Consider the following 17,647-nt stretch of genomic DNA (forward strand, 5'->3'; position numbering starts at 1 on the left):
CTAGGCAACAAGCTGTAAACAAACGTTAATATCTCAAGAAAGGCTGGAAATTGTTGTTTTTACAAGCACTGTCTGACAATGTCCATCTATAAAATTGGGATTAACCCTTTTAAATTTTGAAAAAAAATGCCTTTAATTATTCACATTTATTTATCTACTAGATGGTGGCCCGATTCTAACGCATCGGGTATTCTAGAATATGTATGCGTAGTGTATAGCACAGCCCATGTAGTATATTGCACAGCCACGCAGTACATTGCGCAGCCCACGCAGTACATTGCGCAGCCCACGCAGTACATTGCACAGCCAACGCAGTACATTGTGCAGCCCACGTAGTATATTGCGCAGCCCACGTAGTATATTGCGCAGCCCACGCTGTATATTGCGCAGCCCACGCTGTATATTGCGCAGCCCACGTAGTATATTGCGCAGCCCACGTTGTATATTGCGCAGCCCCCATTGTATATTGCGCAGCCCACGTAGTATATTGCGCAGCCCACGTAGTATATTGCGCAGCCCACGTAGTATATTGCGCAGCCCACGTAGTATATTGCGCAGCCCACGTTGTATATTGCGCAGCCCCCATTGTATATTGTGCAGCCCACGTAGTATATTGCGCAGCCCACGTAGTATATTGCGCAGCCCACGTAGTATATTGCGCAGCCCACGTTGTATATTGCGCAGCCCACCTAGTATATTGTGCAGCCCACATACTATATTGCGCAGCCCACGTTGTATATTGCGCAGCCCACGTTGTATATTGCGCAGCCCACGTTGTATATTGCGCAGCCCACGTTGTATATTGCGCAGCCCACGTAGTATATTGCGCAGCCCACGTAGTATATTGCGCAGCCCACGTAGTATATTGCGCAGCCCACGTTGTATATTGCGCAGCCCACGTTGTATATTGGGCAGCCCACGTTGTATATTGTGCAGCCCACGTTGTATATTGCGCAGCCCACGTTGTATATTGCGCAGCCCACGTTGTATATTGTGCAGCCCACGTTGTATATTGCGCAGCCCACGTTGTATATTGCGCAGCCCACGTTGTATATTGTGCAGCCCAGTTACCGACGCTTGGGATCCACCAAAGCTCCGCCAAGCCGCTCGCGCCGGCCGCCATCTTCCGTTCCCAGGATGCATTGCGAAATTACCCAGATAACTTAGCGGTCTCGCGAGACCACTAAGTCTTCTGGGTAATTTCGCAATGCATCGCCGGGAACGGAAGATGGCGGCTGGCGCGAGGGGGTCGGCGTACTACGGAGGGTGAGTATAGCAGGTTTTTTTTTTTTATTATTATTTTTAACATTACATTTTTTTACTATTGATGCCGCATAGGCTGCATCAATAGTAAAAAATTGGGGACACACAGGGTTAATAGCGGTTACGGAGTGCGTTACCCGCGGCATAACGCGGTCCGTTACCGCCGGCATTAACCCTGTGTGAGCAGTGACCGGAGGGGAGTATGCGGGTGCCGGGCACTGAGTGCGGGGAGTAAGGAGCGGCCATTTTCTTCCGGACTGTGCGCGTCTCTGATTGGTCGTGGCAATGGTCGTGGGCGTTTTGCCACGACCAATCAGCGACATGGATTCCATGACAGACAGAGGCCGCGACCAATGAATATCCGTGACAGAAGGACAGACGGAAGGACAGACAGAAAGACGGAAGTGACCCTTAGACAATTATGTAGTAGATGTCAAATTTGCATATTGTTTATCTCACATAGTCCTATCCCATCCCTAATATATATATTAACCCGGGAGATGATCCACTACTGAGGCTCTACTGTTAGGACTCGGGACCGATCTTTCTTTCCTCCGCATGTGATGATCATGGCGTCTTTCTTGCTTTAGGTTTTTCGTGGTAGAGGATCACATTTTACACGTAACGCAAGGTTTGGTGACGGGAACCTACACTACAGAGCTGTGGACCATGGCCCAGTCCAAGATCATCGCTGCTCTCCGAACACACTCGGTAAGTGAGAAGGATCATGTCAAAGTGAGAAAGGACTCCTCCGCCATTGTGCTTCTTTTTGTAATTAGGTGTAAGAGACCTGCCGGGCTTTTGTGTCCTCCCAGAAGACTCAGGCTGTGAGTCTCCATTTACATAATCCTTCTCTGATTTACAACTGACTGGATCCTCAAAAACGCGCCCCCTAGTCGTGCACTTCAGAATATGCAGTTAATCTACTGTTATTATTGCAATCTGTCCTCATTAGTCTCATCTGACCCCTTCATTAGATCAGACTGAATAGTTCAGTGTGAAGAGCACCATCAGGAAATAGTTCCTAATTATCATGCCAAATATCCGCCGTCCAGAACCGCCTTTATTGGAGACCTTCACCTTTCATGCTGGTTAGTTCTCCCCATCCTACTACCAAGCTGTATATAGACAGTAAGAGTGGTAGATAAAGCCGTTCCCTCTATACAGTCGACCTGTGGTTATCTCTGAACGCTACCTATGGTGGTGGCAACTGTCCCCTAAGAACAAAAGGATTGGGCATGTTGAAATGCATCTGCTCAATCCCTCTTTCACCTGACGGGAGTGTCATGATAAACATATGACTATGTGCATATGTTTAATATTTGCAGCAGATTTTTCTGCCATACAATCCAGAGTGTTGGTGGTAAAAATGCTATATAGAATACATGCTTTTTTATGTGTTTTTACTCTCTTTTCCATTGATTCTCTTCTCTCTCCTCTCTTTCTCCTCTCTCTCTCATCTTTCCCCTCTCCTCATTCTCTCCCCTCTGTCTCCTCCCTCTTTCCTCTCTCCTCCCTCTTTCCCTTCCTCTTCCTCCTCTGGCTCATCTCCCCCTACTTCCTCATCTCCCTCCCCTCTCTCCCCCTCCCTCTCTCCCCTCCCTCTCTCCCCTCCCTCTCTCCCTTTCTCTCTCTCCTCTCCCTTATCTTCCCCCTCTTCTTCATCTCCCTTCCCTCCCGCTCTCTCATCCCTTACTCATTCCCCTCTCTCACCTCTCTCTCCCCTCTTTCTCTCTTCCCTCCCGTTTCTCCCTTCTCTCCCCTCCATCTCTCCTCTCCCTTCCCTCTCTCCCCTCTGTCTCTCTCCCCTTCCTCTTCCCTCTCTCTTCCCCTCACTCTCTCTTCTCTCTCTCTCACTTTCCTCTCTCTTCCCTCCTCTCTCCTCTCCCTCTTTTTCCCTTCCCTCTCTTTTCCTTCCATGTCTCGTACCTCCCTCTCCTTTTTCCCCTCCCTTTTTTTCTCTTTTCCCTCTCCTTTCCCTCTCTCCTCTCTCCCCTCCTCACTCTTCCCTCTCTCACCTCCCTCTCTCTCCCTTTCCTTTCTCTCTCTTCCCTCCTCTCTCCCCTTCCTCTTTTTCCCTTCCCTCTCTTTTCCTTCCATGTCTCATACCTCCCTCTCCTTTTTCCCTCCCTTTTTTCATCTTTCCCCTCTCCTCTCTCCTTTCCCTCTCTCTCCACTCCTGTCCCCTCTCTCTCCCTTCCCTCTCTCACCTCCCTCTCTCTCCCTTTCCTTTCTCTCTCTTCCCTCCTCTCTCCCCTTCCTCTTTTTCCCTTCCCTCTCTTTTCCTTCCATGTCTCATACCTCCCTCTCCTTTTTCCCTCCCTTTTTTCATCTTTCCCCTCTCCTCTCTCCTTTCCCTCTCTCTCCACTCCTGTCCCTTCACTCTCTCACCTCCCTCTCTCTCCCTTCCCTCTCTCTTCCCTCCTTCCCTCTCCCCTTTCTTTTTCCCTTCCCTCTCTTTTCCTTCCATGTCTCGTACCTCCCTCTCCTTTTTCCCTTCCTTTTTTCTCTGTCCATCCCCTCTGCTCTCTCCTTTCCATCTCTCCTTTCCCTCTCTCCTCTCTCTCCCTTCCCTCTCACCTCTCCCTCTCTTTCCTCCTTCTTTCTCCCCTCCCTCTTTTTCCCTTCCCTCTCTTTTCCTTCCATATCTCGTACCTCCCTCTCCTTTTTCCCCTCCTTTTTTTTTCTCTGTACTCTTCCTCCCCCCTCTCCTTTCCCTCACCTCTCTCTCCCTTCCCTCTCTCTCCCCTCCCTCTCTCTCCCCTCCCTCTTTCTTCCCTCTCTCCCCTCCCGCTCTCCCTTCCCTCTCTTTACCTTCCATGTCTCGTACCTCCCTCTCCTTTTCCTCTCCTTTTTTTCTCTCTCTCCCCTCTCCTCTCTCCCTTTCCTCTCTATTCCCTCTTTTTCCCTTTCCTCTCTTTTCCTTCCGTCTTGTACCTCCCTCTCCTTTTTCCCCTCCTTTTTTTTTCTCTGTCTCCCCCCTCTCCTTTCCCTCTCTACTCTCTCTCCCCTCCTCTCCCTTCCCTCTCTCTCCACTCTGTCTCTCTCTTCCCTCTCTCTCCCCTCCGTCTCTCTCTTCCCTCTCTCTCCCCTCCGTCTCTCTCTTCCCTCTCTCCCATCCCTCTCTTCCCTCTCTTCCCTCTCTCTCTCCCTTCCCTCTCTCTTTCTCTCTCCCCTCCCGCTCTCTCCCTTCCCTCTCTTTTCCTTCTCTCTCTCTTACCTCCCTCTCCTTTCTCCCCTCCATCTTTTTTTTCTGTGTCGCTCCCTCTCCTCTCTTTTCCCTCTATCCTCATAAAGTGATGACAAACCCTAGCAATACACAGAGATGTAAAAATGCCTTTTAATGCCGTAGCCGTGTAATGGAGGGCAGAGATTTGGAACTCTGTACTAGAAGTTTGTTAACATCTGTCAGTATGCATCCACCTCCATAGGGTAGGACCCCAGAAAAAGATAAATAAAAAATCTAAAATAAATAAAAAAAATACTTGGTATCGTTATGCCCAAAATATCTCCATCTATCAAAATATTAAATAATTTAAATCGTATGTTAAGCACCGAAAAAAAGGAGACAAAGATCGGAACCCTTGAATTGCCGTTTTTCCCCCAACATTCAATAAAACACGATAAAAATGTAATTTGTACCCCAATTTAGTATCAATAAAAATGGCCGCTCGGGGCGCATAAAAGAAGCTCAAAAAGCCCTCATATGGCTATATAGGCAGAAGAATAAAAAGTTATAGCTCCTTGGATTAAGGGAAGAAAAAAATGAAAGCGCAAAAGACAAAAATTCCCGCGTCTTTAAGACATTAAGCCCTCTCTTTGTAGGGATTAAATGAGGTCATCCGATTAAAGTGTCGCCCCCCCAGATCTCTCTCTCTGGTGATGGGTCCGTCCTGTAGGGCTTTTCTATTCTCCAGCTCTCGGCACGGCACTGCTCTGGTTCAGATAAACAAGGACGCCGGCTTTTCGGCTCTGTCTTGGCAGCGATGTGCAGCGTTATTACCTCCTGTGCATCTGTACGACATGAAGGCTTGTGTACTCTGCACGCTCCGCAGGTCTCAGCAGTGTGCATTGTTCCGCTCTCACCCAGCGCCACTCCATTTTTTTGTGCAATTTTACACCTCTCTGAAGAAGATGGAATTGAGCCAAGCAATAAATTGTCTGAAATAGGAGAGATAAGCCTCCGCTGCCGTCTAATTCATGCCACGCAATTCATCTTTCTTCTTATCGTTATTTTATTGCAAGTGTTCCCTGCTGCCTCCAAACAGGGCTTTCCGTTGTGAACTGGGACTCATCTTAAAGGGAATCTGTCGCCAGTTTTTTGCTATCTGAGTGCAGCGTGATATAGGCGCAGAGACCCTGATTCCAGCTCATCACTTACTTTACTGGGTGCTACAGTTTTGATTAAAAGCTTTTATCTGCTGCAGATCAAGCAGTTCTCTGAGTACTAATATAGTCCATGTCAGAAAGGTGCCCGATTGTCCGCTATAAGCCCCCGTCCGGGTCCCGGGAAATCCTCTTCCGGTCTGTGTCTGACTTGGGACAGTGTTTCCCAGTGTAAGATTGGGACTGCGTGGGAAGGGGGCTGGCTGAATTCTGAGTTAATTAGTTAAACCAATCCCCAACATATCTCTACCATATGTAACCATTTACTGCTGGGGCTCCCACTAGACTTGAGCAAATTGATTAGTAATACCTTAGTCCATCAGAAGTCCGATGGACCAAGGCCCTGTGGACCATCTCCTACCTACCGGCATCTTCAGTGCCCCTCCTGATAAGGTGGCCTGGCGTGACATCATGCCACAATGATGACGTGGCACCAGACCTACTAATCCGGCTGCGTACCAGGGTTGCCGACAGGAGGAGGTTTGCACGGCTCTAGTTCGGTGGTCACAGACTACTAACTTTGACTGCTGGATTAGGGTCCATTGAATCATTTTGCTCATCTGTAGGTTCTTATCTCTGGGACCTGCATTGATATTTTGAAAGCTCTCATTCAGCATTGTGTCCTCTTCACAGCTTTTCCTCTTCGCTTGGCCGCTCCCGACCGCCTGCGGCAGAACGGCTCTACTGTAATGAATTGGAGCTGAGGTCTTCTCATTTTTAGGATTTCCAGCAATCGTAGAATTATGGCCCCCCCCATACACAATATATTAATGTCAGCTGAACCTGACTATATAGGGTTCTGTCGACAGTCTAATGTGTTTGGGGCGCCACAACTCTCTTCTGACATATGATCTGGTATATCTATTTTCGGACTGCCTGTTCTCCAAGAGATATGCTCCTACCACAGGAGTCTGACCTGTGAGAACATAGGAGTGATTAGGCAAGCGAGATCTCCTGTGTATGGAGGAGTTGGATGAGATCACAGCTGGCCGAATGATCTGCAGAATCACCTGGCCATACACATTAGACTTGTGTCGGCTGAGCCCACCGATATCGACGGGTTCAGCCGATGGTCTAATGCAGTGTTCCCCAAGTTCGGTCCTCAAGAGCCACCAACGAGTCATGTTTTCAGGATTTCCTTAGTATTGCCCAAGGTGAGAATTCCATCATCTAGACAGGCAATAATTCCATCACCTGTGCCATACTAAGAAAATCCTGAAAACACGACCTGTTGGTGGCTCCTGAGGACTGGAGTTGGGGAACACTGGTCTAATGTGTATTGGAGCACCATCAACCAATGGTCGGAGTAGATGTGAATCGCACATGTCCAATTTCGGACATACGCTATAAGCCGCCGGCCGATGTTTTAGTTGGTGGCTTTCTCAGAGAGAACACAGGAGGGCTCGGCCGAACGGAGGGCTCCTGTGTATAGGAAAGTCTGCAGAGATAACTTTCGGAAGAACGATCTTCTGCCATCTAATGTGTATGGACAGCCTTAGACAAGAAGCACGATTGCCAGGGTATTAATACTATTCTGTACAGGATCCATGACGGTATCTCTGCTCTTAACACACTCCTTCTCATTGCAGTCGTACTGCACTGACCCCGATCTGGTGCTGGAGCTGAAGAATCTGATTGTGGTGTTCGCCGATACTTTGCAGGTCAGTGTCATCATTTGCTGTTGTCTGACACCAGACTTGGAAACCAATGAAATAGCGTCTTGAGTGTGCTCAGATGCGTGAGCGTGCCATACATTGAGGAGATTTGATTTGGAGATTTCCTATGAATCGTTTCTGAATTATTACTTTACATTAAAGAGATTGGAGCATGAATGTAGGTTGATACCAATACGCAGAACAGATGATACCTTCCGGTTCCTTGGGGGAAGTCTCATTGCTGGGTGCTCCACCAATCCCAAGAGCGAGGTTGTGGAGATCCCCATTCCCATTTTAGCTTTGGACTTGCATGTGCACCACTGCTCCAATCATGGACTGCTGGTGAGAACTAAGTACAGCACCTTCATTGATTAGTGTCTCGCTCCACAAGAAGCCCTTCTAGATCATTTTCATCATTTAACACTATTTGTTTTTAGGACCAAAATTCTCTGCCTTGGATCTTACTGCAGAGATTTATCATGGGGTTCAATATCTGGGGGTGTGGGGGGGTCAATATCGTCAGGCAGAATGTTGTAATTTGCAGAGTAAGGCTACTTTCACACTAGCGTCAGTACGGGGCCGTCGCCATGCATCAGCCCGACGTACCGACGCACTTTGTGAAATAAATGCACAACGGGGGCAGCGGATGCAGTTTTTCAACGCATCCGCTGCCCCATTGTAATGTCCGGGGAGGAGGGGGCGGAGTTTCGGCCGCGCATGCGCTGTCGAAAATGGCGGACGCGACGCACAAAAAAGTTACATGGAACTTTTTTTGTGCCGACACTTCGCCAAAACACGACGCATCCGTCGCACGACGGATGCGACGTGTGGCAATCTGTTGCAATGCGTCGCTAATGCAAGTCTATGGAGAAAAAAACGCATCCTGCGGGCAACTTTGCAGGATGCGTTTTTTCTCCAAAACGACGCATTGCGACGTACGTCACACAACGTTAGTGTGAAAGTAGCCTAACTGTCATTTTAATTTTTATTTCATATGCCAATAGTTCACATGAAAATAAGAAACTTGTCATGGCCAAAAGTGTTGGCACCCTTGACATTGTTCCAGAAAATGAAGTATTTCTCCTAGAAAATTATTTGCAATTACACGTGTTTTGTTATACTCATGTTTATTTTCTTTGTATGTATTGGAACAACACAAATAAAAAGAGGAATAAAAGGCAAATTGGACATAATTTCACACTAACAAAACAAAATGGGTGGAACAAAATTGTTGGCATTTTTTCAAAATTGTGGGTAAACTATGTTTCAAGTATGTGATGCTCATTCAAGCTCACCTGTGACAAGTAACAGGTGTGGGTGTAACAACTCTGCCGGCATCACTGCATGGCATCCCATCCCCCACCTGCATTACACGCCAACTTACTCACTTCTCCGGGCCATGCTGTGAGTTCTGTCTGCTGACAGCTCCGTGCTGCGTGCCTCATGTCTCCTGCTTGCTCTGTGCATGCTTTCAGGCTGTGTGCATACGGGGGCGGCGCTGGCAACTCCTGATTCTTATTGAGACTGTGTGCACCTTCCTAAGATGTCTCCAGCCAATTGCCAAGAGGCCTCAAGTACTTAAGGCATTCCTACCCCTAGGGGAATGCCTGAGCATCTTACTTCCTCAGTTAGTTTCTCACTGCTGAGGTGCCAGGTCCCGTCTCTATCTCTTGTGTTAGCCACCCAGTGGGGTGTCGTACCCTGGCCTGTACCTGTGTTCTGTTACTCCCGTGTCTGCCACCCAGTGGGGCCTTGTACCCTGGCCTGTACCTGTGTTCTGTTACTCCCGTGTCTGCCACCCAGTGGGGCCTCGTACCCTGGCCTTGTACCCTGGCCTGTACCTGTGTTCTGTTACTCCCGTGTCTGCCACCCAGTGGGGCCTTGTACCCTGGCCTGTGTCCTTGTTTCTGTGCCTTGTCCCGTTCCTGACCCTGTCTTTACCTAGTCCTAATCCTGTGTCCGGTTTTATCCCAGTCTTGAGCCTTCCTTATCTCTCTGTATGTTTCCTTGTGTTCACTCCTTCTGCTCTCAGCCCTGCCTCCTGTGACTTTGCTCTGCACTCTGCTCTGCATCCTGTCACTTTGCTCTGCTTCCGGCTCAGCACTCTGCGGCCTTGCTCTGATCTTGGCTCCGTACTCTGCAACTTTCCTCTGCTTCCGGATCCGCACTCTGCGGCTGTCACGCTCGCGCCCTGACTGGAAGGCGTGAGCACGCGGGGGTATGTGTGGCCCCACTGTGCCACAGACCAAACGTCCCTGGAAGGGGCGTAACTAAGTAGCTTCCTAGGTGTTCGCTGGAGCCTCTGATGGTGAGGTCAGACTTGTGCAATAGGAAGCTACCAGGTACCACTCCAGGGTGGAGTCTGGTTGTGGCTGCTGATCCCACCGGGGAACGGAACATAGACAAGCAAGCGGGCACGGCTGGCACATAGGCAGGCAGACGGGTACAACAGGAACACAGGCAGGCGGGCACGGCTGGCTCTCTGGTAGGCAGGCGGGCACGGATGGGTACACTGGAAGAACCGGTAGGGACCGGTCTGCAGGCAGGTATGTAGAACGGGTAAGAACCTGTTCAGACACGAGGACCTAGGAATAAGTAGATAAAGACCGCAAGAGCGGATGCAGAGCGAAAGCACAGGAGCTAGAGCCAAGAACAGAAATGCAGGAGGCGGAGCCAAGTGCAGACAGGCAGGAGGCGGAGCCAAGAGCTGGAGGCGGAGCCAAGTGCAGACAGGCAGGAGGCGGAGCCAAGAGCTGGCGGCGGAGCCAAGTGCAGACAGGCAGGAGGCGGAGCCAAGAGCTGGCGGCGGAGCCAAGTGCAGACAGGCAGGAGGTGGAGCCAAGAGCTGAGGCGCTGGAGGCGGAGCCAAGAGCGGAGGCGCTGGAGGCGGAGCCAAGAGCGGAGGCGCTGGAGGCGGAGCCAAGAGCGGAGGCGCTGGAGGCGGAGCCAAGTAGAACCGCAAAGAGCGGAGCCAGGTAGAACCGCAAGGAGCGGAGCCAGGTAGAACCGCAAGGAGCGGAGCCAGGTAGAACCGCAAGGAGCGGAGCCAGGTAGAACCGCAAGGAGCGGAGCCAGGTAGAACCGCAAGGAGCGGAGCCAGGTAGAACCGCAAGGAGCGGAGCCAGGTAGAACCGCAAGGAGCGGAGCCAGGTAGAACCGCAAGGAGCGGAGCCAGGTAGAACCGCAAGGAGCGGAGCCAGGTAGAACCGCAAGGAGCGGAGCTAGGTAGAACCGCAAGGAGCGGAGAGGTGCTGCGGGAGGGGTCTCTGCAGCAAAGCTGAGCAGAGCCACAAAGAATGTGGAGAGAAGCTGCAGCAAGGGATAACTGCAACAGCAGAAGATAAGCAGAGTACAAAGGAGCAGAAACGCAGAAGTGAGGAGCAGAGGTAAAGTAACAAAGGTTCAGAGCAGGCAGAGCTGCAAGAGTGCGGAGTGAAAGCAGACTGAGAATACAAGGGAAGACAACAGGGAAGGAAGGCAAAGACTAGAAGACCGAGGTAAGACTAAGTGCAGACAAGGCAAAGGAACAAGACACAAGGACAAAGACACTGGGACCAGGATATTCTGCCTCCTGGTGGGCGGACAACAAGACCAAGGAAATAACACAGAGAATCCTCCAGAGAGGGAGTAACTCAGAGAAAGGCCAGGCAAACTCAGAAGCAAGACACTAACTGAGCTGACACATTGCACAGGCACAGAACACTGGGTGAAGCTGCACTAAATACTGGAGGCCTCTTGGCAATTGGTCAGGAACAGATTAGACAGATGCACCTGATTGCTATAAGAACCAGAGAGTTCAGGCGCCGCCCCTCTATACACAGAGCCATGAAGCATGCAGAGAGCAGAGACACAGAACATGGAGCTGGCAAGAAACAGAAACCACATCATGGCCTGGAGCAGTGGGTAAGATAGTGTGAGAAATGCGAGGCCATGCCGTGATGCCAGCAGAGTTGTTACAGTACCCCCCCCCTTTACGGCCCCTCTTCTTCAAGCCCGCCAGAATAACTTGTAGAAGAAGGATGGGAACACACATAGTCCAGGCCAACATGATATCTTCAGGGTAGAAGGCGGCAGGAGGGTCACCAGGTATCTCAAAAAACAAAGTCTCTTTGTGCTCTGCAGGTTTAGCTTCATCAGAAATCTCGGATAGCAAAGTCTCATTGTACCCAATAGGGTTAGCCTTCTCAATGGACTGGACCATTTCCTCAGGGTAGACAAGAAGCAGGGACTTGGAAGCTACCGACTTGTTATCTTCACCAGCCGGCCACATGGAAGCCGAATGAATACTCACAGGATACACCCTCTGCCCGATATCCAGAGACAAACTTTCAGGTAGCAGAGATGTTCTAGAGTACTGAACACAGGAAAAGTCATTAGAGATGAGTGTGGAGAGCATCAGCTCCACCGGGTCAGAGAAAAGTTGAGGAGAACAAACTTCTGTTTTGAAGTCTTCACCAGCCGGCCACAAGGACACTGAAGGTATAAACATAGGAACCATCTTCTGCCCGTTATCCAGAAGAAATCGTCCAAGCGGCGGGGATGTTCCTAGGAACGGATTACAGGTATAGTCGTTGGAGATGTGTGGAGAGATAGTCACCGCCTCCCCATGTTCGGTGACATTAGCACACCTTGACTCGACTACTAAGTGTTTACTGGTATAGTCGCTGGAGATGTGTGGAGACATCGTCACCGTTTCCCCATCTTCGGTGACGTCAGCACACCTTGACTCGACGACTAAGTGTTTACTGGTATAGTCGCTGGAGATGTGTGGAGACATAAGGCCCCGTCTCACATAGCGAGATCGCTAGCGAGATCGCTGCTGAGTCACAAGTTTTGTGACGCAACAGCGACCTCCATAGCGATCTCGCTATGTGTGACACGTACCAGCGATCAGGCCCCTGCTGCGAGATCGCTGGTCGTGTCGGAATGGCCTGGACCTTTTTTCGGTCGTTGAGGCCCCGCTGACATCGCTGAATCGTTGTGTGTGACACCGATCCAGCGATGTCTTCACTGGTAACCAGGGTAAACATCGGGTTACTAAGCGCAGGGCCGCGCTTAGTAACCCGATGTTTACCCTGGTTACCAGCGTAAATGTAAAAAAAAACAAACAGTACATACTCGCCTTCTGATGTCCGTCAGGTCCCTTGCCGTCTGCTTCCTGCTCTGACTGAGTGCCGGCCGTACAGTGAGAAGTGAGAGCACAGCAGTGACGTCACCGCTGCGCTCTGCTCTCAGTGTACGGCGGCTCAGTCAGAGAGCAGGAAGCGGACGGCAAGGGACCTGGACACCGAAAGGCGAGTATGTAGTGTTTGTTTTTTTTGGTAACAAGGGTACACATCGGGTTACTAAGCGCGGCCCTGCGCTTAGTAACCCGATGTTTACCCTGGTTACCCGGGTGCTGCAGGGGGACTTCGGCATCGTTGAAGACAGTTTCAACGATGCCGAAGTCGTTCCCCTGATCGTTGGTCGCTGGAGAGAGCGGTCTGTGTGACAGCTCCCCAGCGACCACACAGCGACTTACCAACGATCACGGCCAGGTCATATCGCTGGTCGTGATCGTTGGTAAATCGCTTAGTGAGACGGGGCCTATAGTCACCGTTTCCCCATCTTCGGTGACGTCAGCACACCTTGGCTCGTCGACTAGCAGACCAGCTGAAGAAGATGACACTGATGAGTGTCTTTGACGCATGGGAACCAGACAGTTCTCAAGACTGGGTAAGTTCAAATGAAGCACTTTACTGGAACCCTTGACCAGAGCGGGTGGTAGAGTCCTTGGCTCAGAATGACCCATGGGCATAACAGACAGCATGTGGAAGACAAACTTCTTCGTGTATAAGGCTCCTACTTGGAGCTGTAGTTGTCCTTGTAGGACTAGACTGCTCTTTAGCAGGGCTCGGCCATTATCAGGCAACGCCCACCCCGGGTTCTGGAGCTGTAGAACGGAGACCATACACCGACTCCGTATGACAGGCGGCTTAGACACACCAAAGCTCCCAGAAGGTAGAGAAACAGTCATAGACTTTAGCGGCAGGGAGTTATTCTCACCAAGGGCAGTCTCTCCTACTGACCCGAGGTTTTTGAGCTTGAGATCCCCAGGACAGAGGCCATCCAGGTGTTCCTCACAACAGCAGCGACATTGTATGCCCTTCTTATGGCTGATTTCAGGCTGCTGCTTTGCCAGCCCACTCTCATCAACCTTCTTAGGCTTCATACGGGTAGCTGCTTTAATGGGTACAGGAACTGGAGGGTCACAGACGGTCATGGCTTGACGTGGGGGTTTCTTCACGGGTTTCGCCCGTCTGGAGCGCCTCTCGGATCTAGATGGGGAAGACTTAACAGGAGCAGCAGGACAAGGCTTGTCAAATACTTTACGGAAGGCCACTAGGAAGGCCCCTAGGTTCATGACGATAGGATCCCCTGCTTCCCAGAGGGGAGTTATCCATATTAGAGCATCTTTGGCCAGGTAGGACATGATGTAACCCACCTTGACCCAGTCAGAGGGAAAACAAGCTGCATTCTGCAGGATGTAGCGTAAGCACTGTTTCAGGAACCCCTGACATTCTTCAGGATTCCCATAGAACCTAGGTGGGTCAGCTGGGTAGTGCTCCTCCTCATAGGCCTGAAGTTGCTTGAAGAGAGCATTAGAGACTATAATTGGGTCGGAGGTCTCTTCAATCTGAACCACCCTTGGTGGAACAAATTTTTTAGGTTGCTCATACGGGCAGGAAAAAAGTTCATCATGCTCTGCGAGCGGTAGGACATGGGATACAGCGGAGGCCATGGCCTGTGCAAACTGTCACGCTCGCGCCCTGACTGGAAGGCGTGAGCACGCGGGGGTATGTGTGGCCCCACTGTGCCACAGACCAAACGTCCCTGGAAGGGGCGTAACTAAGTAGCTTCCTAGGTGTTCGCTGGAGCCTCTGATGGTGAGGTCAGACTTGTGCAATAGGAAGCTACCAGGTACCACTCCAGGGTGGAGTCTGGTTGTGGCTGCTGATCCCACCGGGGAACGGAACATAGACAAGCAAGCGGGCACGGATGGCACATAGGCAGGCAGACGGGTACAACAGGAACACAGGCAGGCGGGCACGGCTGGCTCTCTGGTAGGCAGGCGGGCACGGATGGGTACACTGGAAGAACCGGTAGGGACCGGTCTGCAGGCAGGTATGTAGAACGGGTAAGAACCTGTTCAGACACGAGGACCTAGGAATAAGTAGATGAAGACCGCAAGAGCGGATGCAGAGCGAAAGCACAGGAGCTAGAGCCAAGAACAGAAATGCAGGAGGCGGAGCCAAGTGCAGACAGGCAGGAGGCGGAGCCAAGAGCTGGAGGCGGAGCCAAGTGCAGACAGGCAGGAGGCGGAGCCAAGAGCTGGCGGCGGAGCCAAGTGCAGACAGGCAGGAGGCGGAGCCAAGAGCTGGCGGCGGAGCCAAGTGCAGACAGGCAGGAGGCGGAGCCAAGAGCTGAGTCGCTGGAGGCGGAGCCAAGAGCTGAGTCGCTGGAGGCGGAGCCAAGAGCGGAGGCGCTGGAGGCGGAGCCAAGAGCGGAGGCGCTGGAGGCGGAGCCAAGAGCGGAGGCGCTGGAGGCGGAGCCAAGAGCGGAGGCGCTGGAGGCGGAGCCAAGAGCGGAGGCGCTGGAGGCGGAGCCAAGAGCGGAGGCGCTGGAGGCGGAGCCAAGAGCGGAGGCGCTGGAGGCGGAGCCAAGAGCGGAGGCGCTGGAGGCGGAGCCAAGAGCGGAGGCGCTGGAGGCGGAGCCAAGAGCGGAGGCGCTGGAGGCGGAGCCAAGAGCGGAGGCGCTGGAGGCGGAGCCAGGTAGAACCGCAAGGAGCGGAGCCAGGTAGAACCGCAAGGAGCGGAGCCAGGTAGAACCGCAAGGAGCGGAGCCAGGTAGAACCGCAAGGAGCGGAGCCAGGTAGAACCGCAAGGAGCGGAGTCAGGTAGAACCGCAAGGAGCGGAGCCAGGTAGAACCGCAAGGAGCGGAGCCAGGTAGAACCGCAAGGAGCGGAGCCAGGTAGAACCGCAAGGAGCGGAGCCAGGTAGAACCGCAAGGAGCGGAGCCAGGTAGAACCGCAAGGAGCGGAGCCAGGTAGAACCGCAAGGAGCGGAGCCAGGTAGAACCGCAAGGAGCGGAGCCAGGTAGAACCGCAAGGAGCGGAGAGGTGCTGCGGGAGGGGTCTCTGCAGCAAAGCTGAGCAGAGCCACAAAGAATGTGGAGAGAAGCTGCAGCAAGGGATAACTGCAACAGCAGAAGATAAGCTGAGTACAAAGGAGCAGAAACGCAGAAGTGAGGAGCAGTGGTAAAGTAACAAAGGTTCAGAGCAGGCAGAGCTGCAAGAGTGCGGAGTGAAAGCAGACTGAGAATACAAGGGAAGACAACAGGGAAGGAAGGCAAAGACTAGAAGACCGAGGTAAGACTAAGTGCAGACAAGGCAAAGGAACAAGACACTGGGACCAGGATATTCTGCCTCCTGGTGGGCGGACAACAAGACCAAGGAAATAACACAGAGAATCCTCCAGAGAGGGAGTAACTCAGAGAAAGGCCAGGCAAACTCAGAAGCAAGACACTAACTGAGCTGACACATTGCACAGGCACAGAACACTGGGTGAAGCTGCACTAAATACTGGAGGTCTCCTGGCAATTGGTCAGGAACAGATTAGACAGATGCACCTGATTCCTATAAGAACCAGAGAGTTCAGGCGCCGCCCCTCTATACACAGAACTATGAAGCATGCAGAGAGCAGAGACACAGAACATGGAGCTGGCATAAAACAGAAACCACATCATGACCTGGAGCAGTGGGTAAGATAGTGTGAGAAATGCGAGGCCATGCCGTGATGCCAGCAGAGTTGTTACAGCGGCTTTGCTCTGCTCTTGGCTCCGCACTCTGTGACTTTGCTCTTCTTCCATCTCCTCACTCTGTGGCTTTGCTCTGCTCTCAGCGGCTTTGCTCTGCTCTCGGCTCCGCACTCTGCGGCTTTTCTCGGCTCCGCACTCTGTGGCTTTGCTCTGCACTCTGCGGCTTTGCTCTGCTCTCGGCTCTGCACTCTGTGGCTTTGTTCTGCTCTTGGCTCTGCACTCTGGGGCTCCGCTCTGCGGCTCTGCTCTCGCTCTCTGGCACCGCTCTGCTCTCGCTCTGTGGCTCCGCTTCTTGCGGTTCTGCCTTTCTCTGCTCTTTGCGGTTCTGCCTTTCTCCGCTCCTTGCGGTTCTGCCTTTCTCCGCTCCTTGCGGTTCTGCCTTTCTCCGCTCCTTGCGGTTCTGCCTTTCTCCGCTCCTTGCGGTTCTGATCCGCTCTCGTTCCGCACCTCGCGGGCCTTTGTCCTTACTGTCTGAACAGATCCCTACCTGTTCCCATATATCTCATATCTGTCTGTGCTCCTGTCCTCCTTGAATCAGTCCCTGCTCCTCCAGTCTGAACAGGTCCCAACCTGTTCCCATATATCACTCACTCCTGCCCGTGTTCCTGTCCCTTCTGTCTCAGCCGTGCCCGCCTGCCTGCCAGTGTCTCAGCCGTGCCCGCCTGCCTGCCAGTGTCTCAGCCGTGCCCACCTGCCTGCCGGTGTCTTAGCTCTGCCCGCCTGCCTGCCAGTGTCTCAGCCGTGCCCACCTGCCTGCCTGTGTCTCAGCCGTGCCCACCTGCCTGCCGGTGTCTCAGCTGTGCCCGCCTGCCTGCCGGTGCTCTGTCCCCCAGTGGGATCAGCAGCCACAGCCAGACACCACCCTGGAGTGGTACCTGACAGCTGCCATCCGCACAAGCCTGACCTCACCATCAGAGGCTCCAGTGAACACCAAGGTAGCTACTTAGTCGCACCCCTTCCAGGGTAGTCTGGTTTGTGGCCCAGTGGGGCCAAACCCCCTCACTCGTGCCTACCCGTCTGGGCGCGAGCGTAACAGTGGGCAATATGAAAATCACACCTGAAACCAGATAAAAAGGGGAGAAGTTGACTCAATCTTTGCATTGTGTGTCTGTGTGTGCCACACTAAGCATGGAGAACAGAAAGAGGAGAAGAGAACTGTCTGAGGACTTGAGAACCAAAGTTGTTGAAAAATATCAACAATCTCAAGGTTACAAGACCATCGCCAGAGATCTTGATGTTCCTTTGTCCACGGTGCTCAACATAATCAAGAATTTTACAGCCCATGCACTGCAGCTAATCGCGATGGACGTGGACAGCAGAGATAAATTGATGAAAGGTTGCAACGCAGGATAGTCCGGATGGTGGATAATCAGCCCCAATCAAGTTCCAAAGAAATTCCAGCTGTCTGCAGGCTCAGGGTGCATCAGTGTCAGCACAAATTATCCATCGATATTTTGAATAAAATGTAATGCTATGACAGGAGACC

General features: G+C 52.0%; 1 protein-coding gene across 4 annotated transcripts in view; it reads left to right on the forward strand.

Moving 5' to 3' along the window:
- Positions 1-17,647, forward strand: part of EXOC6 (exocyst complex component 6) — a 273,281-nt gene that overhangs the window by 101,717 nt on the left and 153,917 nt on the right. For all 4 annotated transcript variants that reach the window (XM_077258584.1, XM_077258586.1, XM_077258585.1 and 1 more), the window contains exons 11-12: positions 1,854-1,974; positions 7,239-7,310. In XM_077258584.1, coding sequence (XP_077114699.1) covers positions 1,854-1,974; positions 7,239-7,310 — 193 coding nt within the window. The remainder of the gene's footprint in view (positions 1-1,853; positions 1,975-7,238; positions 7,311-17,647) is intronic.

The sequence above is a fragment of the Ranitomeya variabilis genome, chromosome 4 (genome assembly GCF_051348905.1).
Source record: "Ranitomeya variabilis isolate aRanVar5 chromosome 4, aRanVar5.hap1, whole genome shotgun sequence".
Lineage (NCBI taxonomy): Eukaryota > Metazoa > Chordata > Amphibia > Anura > Dendrobatidae > Ranitomeya > Ranitomeya variabilis.